Source organism: Perca flavescens, chromosome 23, assembly GCF_004354835.1.
Source record: "Perca flavescens isolate YP-PL-M2 chromosome 23, PFLA_1.0, whole genome shotgun sequence".
Lineage (NCBI taxonomy): Eukaryota > Metazoa > Chordata > Actinopteri > Perciformes > Percidae > Perca > Perca flavescens.
In genome coordinates, this window is record NC_041353.1 from 7,981,990 (window position 1) to 7,994,805 (window position 12,816).

Here is a 12,816-nt window from a genome sequence, read left to right on the forward strand (position 1 = left end):
TTTTTTGATGCATAGTAAAAGCTGGTGATGTTTGCACCTTGTTTGTCTTGCCTTGCCTCATTGAAATATAGTGCTGAGAATACAGTATACCAGGCTCTAGTCTGTTTGTCCCATGTTGTATTGTATGTTGATGTATTTCCAGTTGCAGCCCTAAACACTAACACACACAACAGGTCATACACAGAGACATTCTGTTATGCACTAATTTTGGAGATTAAATGTCCATCTGTGTGGAAAACCACTCCCACCAACTTTAGCTATATTGTCCTTTGCTTAAATCAGTGTCTATTTATTCTCACTTCAACTAAGTCACACTGAGCTCAAAGAATCAGCGTTAAAGGCGAAAAGGCGGAGCAGTATGTCCTGTATGTCCCTCACCGGCTAACGTATTTCAAGATGGCACATGAATATGGAGCGTCTACCCCAGTTCATGCAAATGTAAAATTTCAAGACAAAAGGAATACTTGGAATTGATGGTGGTGGTAAATATTCATGAAAAAGGACAAGTTTGTAACGGGCAACAAAGATTTTGATAATGAACAACTAAAACGGTTACACACTGGACCTTTTTTAAGATCTTTTCTTCCTGAAAACAGAACACAGATGTTTACACTGACTATTACTGACGGTCCCTGAGCTTGGGCAGCAGCCAAACCATCGCCCTCCCACGACCATTTCTGAGGTCACAGTGTCTATGTGACTCCTCCAAACTTGTACCTCCATTGAACTACTTAGAAAACATGAAAACCACAAAGAATCTAAACTGTCCTTGGATAACGAGAAGCATGGTAGTGGCTCTGGTCACTGCCAGGGCAGTGGGTTAATCGTTTATTCCACATGCACTGTAGCTCAGCTCCTGCAGGGCAGGATATGTCTGACAGCTGAATGGTGGTACATTGTTAATTAAGAGGTTTCATTATTGTCCTTAATATACTTCTTTCATATTTGTACAGTCGAGGCATTTACTTACAGCTTGATCCTTGAAACTGTTATTATGAGTCCTTAGTAAATAAGTTCTTGATCAACACAAATACAAGGTCGGAACCAAATTGTTGTATAAGTAGTGCACATATACTACATATAACTCTGCTGTAAGAAATAATAACATAAAAAGTGTACATTATTGATCAAATGGAAGCAGCTATTTACAGCTATTAAGATCTTGTGTGGATTTGGGTGGTCAATAAACAAAATCAATAAACAAAAGTCGTCACTTGTGAATAATAATTCCCTCTATGCCTATAACATGACAATGCCTGGTACATAATGATACTATAGCTATGTTAACAATATAAAGTGTTATTAATGTTAAAGAAAAAAAGTAAATTTAAAGCCCATAATTACTTGCCACGTCCTCTTGAATCTTTATGAAATGACAAGATCTTTAAACAATCGGGACTCTTCAGAACTTATCAAAGAAAAAGAAAAAACTGGACATGAAACCTCAAAAGAAAATTAAAACTGGCTGAAGGCTACCAGGCATCCTTTAGCATCTGGTTGGTGATAAACAAAGGCAGAATATTTTATGAAGTTTTTCTGCTTGCTAACATGAAATCACAATTTTTTAGTAGACCATTTCCACAATCGGTGTTACTGAAAACCAGACAAACCAGACAACATAATATTCCCGAGACCAAAGAACAATCAAGTTTGAGAGTATTGTTTGACAAAAGAGAACATGATATAATCCAGGTAGAGAGCAGGATGACGAAAACTATTCAGTGGGAAAAAAGGGACATGATGAAAATATTTTTGCCTGTTAGTGAAGATAGAATGTGACTTCAAGTTTGATTGGAGTTGGAAAACCATTTCGCCTTTGCGATGAGTTGGGAAAGATGAGTGATGGCTAGCAGTCAGTTTTGGGGAAAATGTTGTGATTGGACAACCATCTATGACTCCACTGTGGCCTGGACTTATAGGGGGTTACAGATCCCTTCACAGCTTTGTAGCGATCAACCAGCAGTGTTGTGAATTAGATATGAGCAGCCATGGGCAGCCATCAATGGGAGTTTGAGAGAGAATAATGTAGGAGAAATCAGGGGAGGCTGAAGATAGATACTGCTGTATTTTGGGTCACTTGTAGGGCATGGACGGGGTGTTTTCGTGAAGCCAGGGAGTAGCAGTTGTTCAAACTAGGAAGAAACTAGAGCTTGATCAAGGAGGGACCAGTGAAGCAGGGACAGATTCAGATGGCCTTGCTTCATTCAGATGTCATGTGTGTGTGTGTGGTCTCCAAGTACTCCATGATTCAGGGTCACATCAGTACTGACTGAGAGGTCATATCATAGAGGGCAGAGTTTTCCTTGGGAGAAAGAGCAGCTTAGTCGCACCATGGTTTGGGTTTCCTGGAAGACAGACATCCAACTTTAAAATGCCTTTGAGTCAAAATGCATGTACGTTTCAGTGTTTTCTGCCTTGACATTTAAAGCGAGAGGCAAAAGACTGAGTTCTTGGAGACTCCAGTGGAGATGATCCTCAACACAAACAAGGATTCACCTCTACTGTCCTGATAAGTGTGACTGTACGTAGGCAATCCATTATAGGCAAGACACAAAGATCCTTTAGTCAGCAAAGGTGGCAACTGGCAAACTCTTTGTTTGACGTTGTTGGAGGCTGGGGAAAGGATGCCTTAGTCACAGCTGGTATTACAGGAAGAGTGAAGTGGAATGGTGTGTGAAGGCAAACTGGTTGTAGTCCAAAAAGATTTCCTTGAAGAGATATTGCATGAGCTCCAATTCACATTGAAAGATTATCAAGAGAAGTTGTCAGCCGTAGTCTTTTCTTTGAATTGATATAACCCAGTTTCCATAACACAAGTTTCTCTTTGCGAAACTCTTTAAACAAAGAGATGCTCACAAGCTGCACAGCTCTGAGGATCTCTCACTTCATGTCAATGCGAAGTATATAATAAGCATGCTTAAAGAGACAGAGATGGCCAAATCCATGAAGCATATACTCACACTAAATTACTTATTTTTCTGTTCTTCATTTTTACATTAAAGTCTTCAGAAATTTACAATTAAGGGCTTTAAACAGGTTTGATCATGTGCATGATCAAACAAAGACTAGATTCTTGCCATTGCAAAGATGTGTTATCTTGACCATTCTTCTGAAAGAGTAGATTTGTCATGTTACCTCAATGTGATTGACAGATGTACTCTGTGTCCTTGCAGGTTGCGGTCATTATTTCTGGCAGGAGAGCGATGTGATGTGGAGACGCTGGAATGGGCAAAGAGGAGCTTTGGGGTTCCTGTCCTGGATCACTGGTGGCAGACTGGTAGGAAGGTTCAAAATTATTTTGGGCAATATTGAAATCACGATTATTTAACACTATTACTCATTGACTTTTGTAAAGATGTTGCATGTATTGAACCTAAAAAAAACAGTGAAACCGTGAGGTGAGTTAAACAAATCAACAGTGAAAACACCTTGGAACTGTGAAATTTCACTTAACACTTTTCCTGTTGAACTTTCTGAATTCCCTGAAATCGCAATCAAAATTTGATTGATTGCACAGCCCTAATACAGAATGTACAGTTCAAGGTCTTAATGTCACAGGATTTTTGGTGGTTGAAGTTAAAACTGTTCAAATATTTATCCCCTACTATAGGCTATGTGTGAAGCTGCCTTGTGCAATTAATAGTCAGTCTACTAGGTTGGGAAGCACTTTACCCTCAAACTTTAGGGATTAAATTCTTATGATATACGTAGATACTTAGAAAGCCTTTCAGCTTAAGTACTTTATTAGCATGAACTGCATATGATGTTTTAATTAATTTAACTTCTTTTCGATCTTTAAGGCTGGGTCTCGCCTTAAGCGTATCAGTGTGGGAAGACTATACGTGTGGTATTTGCTGTATTTTATTAATCCATTGACATTAACTTGGCCTTGAGAAGAGGCATAACTCTAGAAAATCACTATAACCTCGAAAGCACACTTTCATTATGAAGATCATTTTATCACACTTCCCTCTTTGATTAATCCCTATTGATGTTTTGTATTGTAGACGAGGGCCCTTCTACCAGAGTAATTATGAAGATAAATACCCCAATGTTTGATTTTCTAAGCTTCTCTGAGAACTGATTATCACACAAAGTGACGTGTCATCATTTACACAAGTTAATTGACACACAATCAAATTGACATAGCAATGTGCAGACAGGGCAGATGTAACAATGGCTCAAGTCACAGAAGATCATTTTGGAGAAAAAAAAACATTTACCAATTTAAAGAAGTCAAAATGAGAATCATAACTGGATGTGATGGTTAAAAAAAGAAATGGAACAGCTCCATTGCCACTGAACAAGTATCTGACTTTTTCAAGGATACACGTGCAATAAGGCTGATTTCATTTTTCTGTAACTTCTTGTCAATATATTATTGATTAATATCCAGTAGGCCAGTCCACCACAGATCTTCTCCCCTTAAAGTCAGCCATAGTCAGGTGGGAAAACTCCCAGAGAGCATTACTTCAACCGGTCACATTCCAAGGTGGCAATAAGGGGTTTGATTGGCATTGCCTTTCATTGAGTTCACTAATGTTTAATTGACTCTGCACCCATATGGGACACTGAGTGACTGACTGGCTGAGACATGGAGACTAAGGTGTGTGCTTAGTGAAGAGATAAAGGAAAGGCAGCAATCACGAATACCTTGTCAGTTTAGGAGCAGAAATTAAAATAGCTTGACAATGAGTCTTTACTGTCTTATTCCTAATGTAGAGTCTAAAATACACAGAACCCGACTCAACCAACGGTATGTGAATTCTGTCGATTTTCACTTAAAGGAACACGCTGACTTATTGGGACTTTAGCTTATTCACCATATCCCCCAGAGTTAGATAAGTCCATACATACCCTTCTCATCTCTGTGCGTGTCGTATCTCTGTCTGACTGCTCCCAATAAGTGACAAAATATAACCAACATTTTCCTTTACATGTTGTGATTTGTATAGTCACAGGGTGTACAAATAACAAGGTCACATGAGACACAGCCATCTTTTAACCGTATACATACTGGAAACTATATTCTCAGAAGGCGAAGCACTGCTACTTTGGTGGAGTGATTAGTGCAACACCTAAAAAGCACCGTTGTTACACTCTGCTCCTCACCACAGGGCTTCTCAGGTGCTGCCAGCAAATCACTCCGCCCAAATAGCAGAAGGAGCAGAGCTTCGCCTTCTGAGAATATAAATTTAGTTCCCAGTTTGTATACGGTTAGAAGGTGGCTGTGTCTCATATGACCTTGTTATTTGTACACCCTGTGACTAACAAATCACATGTAAATAGGAAAATATTGGCAATAATTTGTCACTTATTGGGAGCAGTAGACTAGATGGAGCCGGTTACCTCCAGGATCTGTGCTAAACTAGGTTAGCGGTGGGTGCGTCAGACAGAGTTACAAAATGCACAGAGATGAGAAGGGTATGTATGGACTTATCTAATTCTGGGGGATACGGTGAATAAGCTAAAGTCCCAATAAGTCGGCATTTTTCCTTTTAAACAAGATTACAATAATTTGTGGTTAATTAGCCCTGGTGCAGAAGGGCTTTCATTTTGATCTGTCTACCCTTTAACATGCCGTTAACATAGTCAATATCTCAGTGCCACATTGCACCAATGCACTTCAGATTGTCAGACTCGCAGAGGCTGAGTCACTGTCATAATTTTAAAGGTTTGCTTCAGTAGGTCATTCCCCTTAATTCACAGTCCAATTGTCGTACATTAGACCAGGAAAGGTGAGTTTGCCAGTTCTTTAAAAGTTTATCTTCCCTTTCTGCACATCACAGTCAACTTATTATACAAATGGCCGCTTTGGGTCTGGATGATATGTAATTGAAATATTGAGTTCCCAGCTTCCCCTGCATGCGTTCTTAGGCCTTATTTTGTGATGAGTTGTATGATTCTTAAATGGGTAGAATTGTGTTAGCCTCTTGGATGGGAAGCTCAAGTGCAGGCAACCTGCCATCATGCTAGTGTTACCTCGTGCCCCCCCCTCACCAACTCTGTTTGATTGCCGTCCACCCCAAGTACTAGTGAACTATGATGAATGTGCCAGCGACAACGAAAGAGCACAATTGGATGTCTCTGTTTTGTAATATCCAGCCTGCGGGAATGGAGGATCGATGCTGGACAAGACGACATCTCTGTGTTAAATATGGGATCAATACTGTTGTTGGACCGTTGGAAAGCCATCGACCTTGAGTTTGTACAAGCAACACACTGATCTGAGCGCAGATTAGCCCACTTGGCTGATTGGTCTGTCCAGGCTCCCTGGCAGTGTGAAGAGCTAAATATTGTAATATTGCGGAAATGTAATTTATCAATTTAGGCTCTTGAGTTTATAATGCAAACCCTAGTGTAGGCTTATCGCATAAAGTATATGCTGTATTCCAGTTCAAAGCTGCATCCTCTGAAGTCTGCATTTCAAGGCAGAATACCTTATAACAGGCCGACAAGGCTGTCTCATTTCAGCTAAGCCTCTTCAACAAAAAAGTACAGCCTTCTTTTGCCTAATTCTGACCCATTTACTCATTAACACACCAAATTGTTACGTTTGAGTTCCCCTTAAATAGCCATTATTAACTTGATAAATATGATCAGATACAAAGAAAACACTTCCAGATGTATGTAATAATGGAAGCCATGATAAGACTCCAATATTTGTTCTTTTTAGTAGTCTGGACTAGGGATGGTAATTTTGTTTTTTTCTGACCGTTAACAGCTGGCTGGGTTGTGCACTATGTCATCGTGCAATAAGTAGGTTACTGGGGTTGTGCAATATGTTAGTTGTGCAGTACGTAGGCTATTTGGGTTGTGCATTATGTCAGTGCATTGTGTCATTTGTGCAATACGTAGGCTATTGGGGTTGGGCAATATGTTAGTTGTGCAATATCTCATTGTGCAAGGGCTGTGCTACACTTATTACGGACAATGCAGCCGACAGGGTTGTCCAATTAAAAAATGCCAGTGAAATGAGTAGTTAATGTGCTTACTACATAGGTACCTGTTTTATGTATATGAACATGTTTTGTGTTTCATGAGAGTATGTGATGAGAGATGCTTATTTTCTGTATTTTGTGTTGTCTTTGTAAAGCTGTGGAAAGGACGGAGTCCAAAACTATTTTCCCTTCGGGGACAATAAAGTATATCTTATCTAACCCTTGTTTTATTAATTTAGTTTTAGTGATTCAGGTTGTAGTCGGTCAAAATTCTTATTGACGGTAAACAATTAAACGGTTAGTCATTAACATCAGTGGTCTGGACATGTTGTGAACCACAGGGCGTTATATTTGTTTACATCATGTTTTGAAGTTGAACGTCACAACTCGTACTGTAAATTCAGAGATCATGAGACGTGTATACTATTATTACAGGATTTACCACTTTCTCTGCAATTTGAGGGCCACTTCCTGGTGGTAAACTTGTTTTTACGAGATAGAGGGACCGATCAAATGCACCAATAGTTTATGTCTTTGTGAAGCCAGGCTGTCCCATCTGGAGAGGAGGCTCAAGTTCAGTCTGGTGTGCGGGTGTACTGAGGGACACACCTTCCTGAGTGGTGACCATCCAGCCCCTGAATTGGGTCAAGCTTTCTAAACTGTGGGTGTGTGCTTAGCAGAGAAAATCAATTTGCTAAAGGGCAATAATGGCAGAGCCATTCCCTCTCTGTGGCATTTGTATGTTCAGTTCTTTAAATATCCATACATAGATCTTTTATTGAGACTTTTGTATGAACGTTTACTGTTTATATTAGCAGTGTAGGATTTGAGGGGTTTAGAACAGGCACCAATACACACAAGGGAATGTAAGTTATGACATGTGCAAGCCTTTTGGTGGTGTGTGATTTAGTTGTTTACTCTGTTATGTATAATACATTGCATTCTCTCTACCTGTACCTCCATCTGTCTCACTGGCAGTGCTGATGGATGGGCTTGACTGAACATTCACTAGCCTGGATGTGCTGAACAGAGCTGATGATTTTCCATCTTTCTCTCTGTATCTTCAGTGTATGGAGGAAATATTTATTCATAATTCAAATTGAAAAACCAAAGAGAAAACGAAGCAAGATCAAATTAAAAATATTTTTACTACGCTACTAAGAAAAATCATGCCATAATTAAATTTAAAAAAGGAAACTGAAAAAGCAAAGTTGAAATATAAAATACTTTGAAAATGTAAAGTGCAATGTAAAAAGTCAAATTTAAAATTCAAAGCTTAAATATAAATGCTTAAACTTAAATCTTTGAAATCTTTTATTGATTGAAACATCAAATATGAAACTCAAAATGTGAAATGGAAAAGCTTAAATGGAAATACTTAGCCTAAATCTTCCCTTTTGACATTTTAAAATTAAGATTCATTCATTTCCATTTTGATTTAAAATTTGGCTTTTCAATTTGGACTTGGCAGGTGTCAATGTAAATGAGGAGGCATGGCCCGTAGGCTGGTGGGAGGGTTGAAAGACTTCCAGCTGACAGCGGGGTCTCTGAGCATCACTGGCCGGCCGGCAAGCAGGCGATCCCGGCTGCAACAAGCTGGCTGTCACGTCAGACTGGAGCTTCTCATGTCCGACAACATCGGAGAAAATGTGCAATTGGCCAAACAGTTTTTTGTAAAACTGCCCATATTCAAACTCTACACACTTTATTTCTTGCATAAAAAAGTCTCAGAAGTGAATTTAGTGGTGAAATAGCAGATGAAAATTGTAAAACGTTTCCAGTTGTTGGCTGCTGCAAAATTCCGGATCTAGAATCGATTGCTTTTTTATTATAAAACTTTCAATTTGAATTATGAATAAATATTTCCTCCATATCAGTGTTTGTGAGATAACATTTCATTCTACTTCGTAGCTTGAATCAATAGTTTACTACACATGTATTAGATTTTGAATATTCATTTCGAACAAAGGGATGTTTGTTTCACAGTCAAGTTTGAATCTCACTTCTCTCCCTCACACACACCCACACAAAATCCTGCCACACTTTGTGGCTATCCTAGCTAGGTGATTTATTGAGTTTGGAGAAAAACCACTGGCGCCCACTTGATTTCTGTCTAGATGTGTAAATCCCATTGAATTCTTCACCCCCTGCTAAACTCAATAACAGGCAGCTGGCAGAGAGCGCTGCAATCCAAATGTGTTCTCTACTTTTTCACGGTAGAGTGGGTCACTCGTCTCACTTGCTTTCTCTTTGTGTCTAAGGCAGTTTGACTTCAAATGCGTGGGAGTAAAGAGACCGTGGCATCATGTTATACATATTCATTAAATCATCAAAACTTTGTAATTTCTTTCTGAAGGGACAGAAAAACTTTGTTTATTTGCCTTTAACTGTCTTTTTAATTTCCCAGAAGAGACAAAAAAAACCAATTAATTAATTCATCCTACTAACTATTGTATTTTGTATTGTATTGCCCTAGCCTAAAATAGATTATACATGTTTAGCTAGAACTTGTAGTGCAAAAAAGGGGTGGCATATATTGATTCATCTTCCAACACAGCAAATGCAACTTCCTTATTATCAGGATAAATTCATTGTCAGTTGTAGTATCTTATAGGGAATTCTTTATAATAAAACCAGAAATGAATGCCAATCTTATAATTTAAGTGTCTTACTCAAGGGCACCTTGGTTACTTTGCAGTCACAACCATCGGCTATCGTTCCGATGACGATTTAGCCTCTGGGGGCAATGCACAATAGTTTTGGGTGTTCCTGTGTAGCCAGCGGATATCCAGGCCAAGACTTCCTCTTCCGTGTGCCTGGTCTGATCAGCAACTTGAGACGCAAGAATAGAGTTGTTGGGAGACAACGTCTCTATAATCAGATATGGGCATATGCAGGTTTAAAAAAAAGAAGAAGCTAAATTGTTGTAAGAGGATAGCTGATGGATTCCGAGATTGCATTTCAGCCAACACGTCCGCTTCTTTTGCTCTCCACACGGACTGTTTACCTGTATGCAACCAAAGCCCGCTCAAACCTGATTAGCCAGTTCTACTTGGACAACAAACTGACTACAAACAGAAACCGGAACGCTTCCAATACCAAAATCTTGTCCCGTTGCCTACAGATTCTGCATTCATATGCAGATATCTGTTTATAGAGATTACACATCTATGGACATCTTCCCAAAACTTCATACAATATCATTCTGTAATTTATACGTAGGCTATGTAAATGGTTAACATGTATCCGTATTGTTATATTGACACACAGGTATCTGATGTCAGTAAAAGATAAAAAGCGGTATGTATACTGTGTCCGTCTGCCTCTACTGAGTTCATGAGTCACTCCTGCTGGGAGTCATGATGCACTGTTTGACAGTCTCTCCGGAGACCGGACATCAATCAAGCAACATTTAGAAATGTCTGTCCCTTGAGAACTCTCCATCTTCCTCTCCAACAGAAGGGAAGAAACTCTGTCAATGGAAAGCAGTTTAACATTCAAGGTTCATTTACTCCAAAATGGCCATCACAGAAAGGAGAGACAGACTCATCCTTGAAAAACTCATTACTGTCAAAACACCTGAAAAGCAAAGTTTGCTTGCATTTTCTGGCTTCCAACTAAGAATCAACACATTTCTCAAACTTTTGACAGTCTTTTTAAGTCCTACACATTTTGCTTTCATCTATAAATATTGATAGATCTGTCCTATTTGTACCTCACCTGCAAAATAGATAGAAATTGAACAAAATCAATCACAGGTGCAGTTGCTCAAAAATCCTTCCAGCGGCCCGCTTGTAATCCTGAAATGTAATATTTAGCAGCCAAAAGCTGTAATCGATGGCGAGAAAACCTTCACCATGAGCGATGATGGGAAGAGTAGGTTAACAGAGCACACATAATTCTGAAGTAGATTAGTAGAAGTTTCTCTAGGCTTCAGATACTAGGTTTGCAACATACCTGCATTTGTTGATCCACAAAATAAATCCCTGACAATATAAAGCTGTATACTAAATATAGATTTTTAATGTTATAAATGTAAAGTTTTTTGTGTGTTACGGTGCAAACACACAAAGTAGTGGCAAAGTGCATCCTGCAGCGAGCTGCTGGGCAATGTCTATGGAAAGCCGTTTGATTCTGCGGCGAAGTGTGACCAAACTAAATTTGTGGGTAGTTTAAGTGGCAAAGTGCGGCCACAGCCCCCAGCCAATCACTAACAGAGTCATGTGACTCCTGTGACTTGTTGACCTATGTTTACAAAGCATTTCCTTACCCCTTAGAAGCCATTAACACACTTCCCGGTTGCATGAAAATGTTATTATTACAGTGAGTGGCACGTCACTGCTGCTTGGTGTGTTTTCGGCGCAATGGTGAACAACTGGAGGAAGTGGGGAAAGTCCAACTGGAATTACAAATCCTTGAATAAGTTGGAAGTCTTTCTGTAATTGATTGTTTGTCTTTTATTGTTGAAAGGAATGGAAACAAATCTAGTACAGTTGTAGTAGGGTGGCTTTAGTGGGTGTGCCAGTGTATGTGACAGCTTAACCACATACAGTTTAATTTCACAACAATTCATTGGATACACAAGTATCCAGGCTAAATTAATAATAAATAAATAAAATGTCACTGGATTTAGATTTTTCAAAACACTTTTGAACCCCTACCCTAGACTAGCCTTTTTGAAGTGTCTTCTCCAGCTCCTCTGCATAAAGCTGCTGGATCATCACCACATGATTCTTTATTCATCAGATCGAGTGTGTTTTCCAGCTCCCGTTAAAAGATGCATCATCTAATTCATAATCTTTGGCATCATCTCTCCACACTTGAAACAGTTCATCACCTGTGCCAGGCGCATACCGTTGAGATAAAAAAATAAGAAAAAAAAAATGGCTCAGGGTTTGGTTCACATCATTTTCCCATTCATCCCCTAGGGACTCCCCTTACCTTGCAGCCAACTGTGTGTCACAGCTGATTGATAAACCGTTGCATCACACAAATAGCTAGTGGCACTCGCTCACTCCTAACAAAGCTCTCCTTAGATCTGCCCAAGGCCCTGGTGGGAAAAATAAAATGAAGTCAGCTGACACAAGATGGTTTGCCTTGATAGTGGCATGGCGAGAAGCAGCATGACATACATAGACAAGACCTACATATAGGCCTATACCCTAAAGAATAGTTATCCATTTAAAAGTCGAATTGCAGAAGGGATACAAAAAATTAGAGTGGCGATAAGTTTTAAAAGCAGGTAAAATAAGTCTTGATGGCAACAGAGAAAATTCACTATGAAGAACATGATCTGAAGAAGACAAAATGCTCGTTGCTTTACGCAAGATTTTATTACAAAAATAATTTAAATCTGTTTCACACTAATAATTTTAGAGCAGGTTTTGACTATACTGTTCAGGCTGTTTGTTTCTTTCTCTGTGAAGCTGTGAAACCAGCAGATAAAAGAAAAAGTCATAAGGCTTTCGATAAAAGCTTGATAAAAACGACAGAGAATGACTGGCCTGACAGAAAAGGAATTCAATTTACTGAGTAAGTGAATTCTCTGTTGCCCCTTTTTCACAATAGCTTCAGTGTTAACACTGCATTTAAGGTGGTCATCAAAAATGGTACCTAAATATTTACATGAGGTGACAATTTCAACCTTTCAACCTCACTAAGTGGCTGCCCTCCTGAGAGCTCCTACAACCATCAGTGTACATAATAAAGAGGAGGAGAGAGAGAGAGAAAGCAGCCCTGTGGTGAGCCAGCAGGCTTGCATTTTAGGGGACTTTCTGCAGAAAACCTATCCATAGACAAGTTGTTTTGCATCAAGCTAACTGGCATTGTATTTGTCAAACATTCATTCTTTGTCCGTGATTGCATGGGACGCCAA

At 39.3% G+C, this 12,816-nt stretch overlaps 1 protein-coding gene across 2 annotated transcripts in view; it reads left to right on the plus strand.

Moving 5' to 3' along the window:
* The window catches only part of acss3 (acyl-CoA synthetase short chain family member 3), a 43,022-nt gene that overhangs the window by 16,589 nt on the left and 13,617 nt on the right, over positions 1-12,816 (plus strand). For both annotated transcript variants that reach the window (XM_028571012.1, XM_028571013.1), the window contains exon 9: positions 3,174-3,277. In XM_028571012.1, coding sequence (XP_028426813.1) covers positions 3,174-3,277 — 104 coding nt within the window. The remainder of the gene's footprint in view (positions 1-3,173; positions 3,278-12,816) is intronic.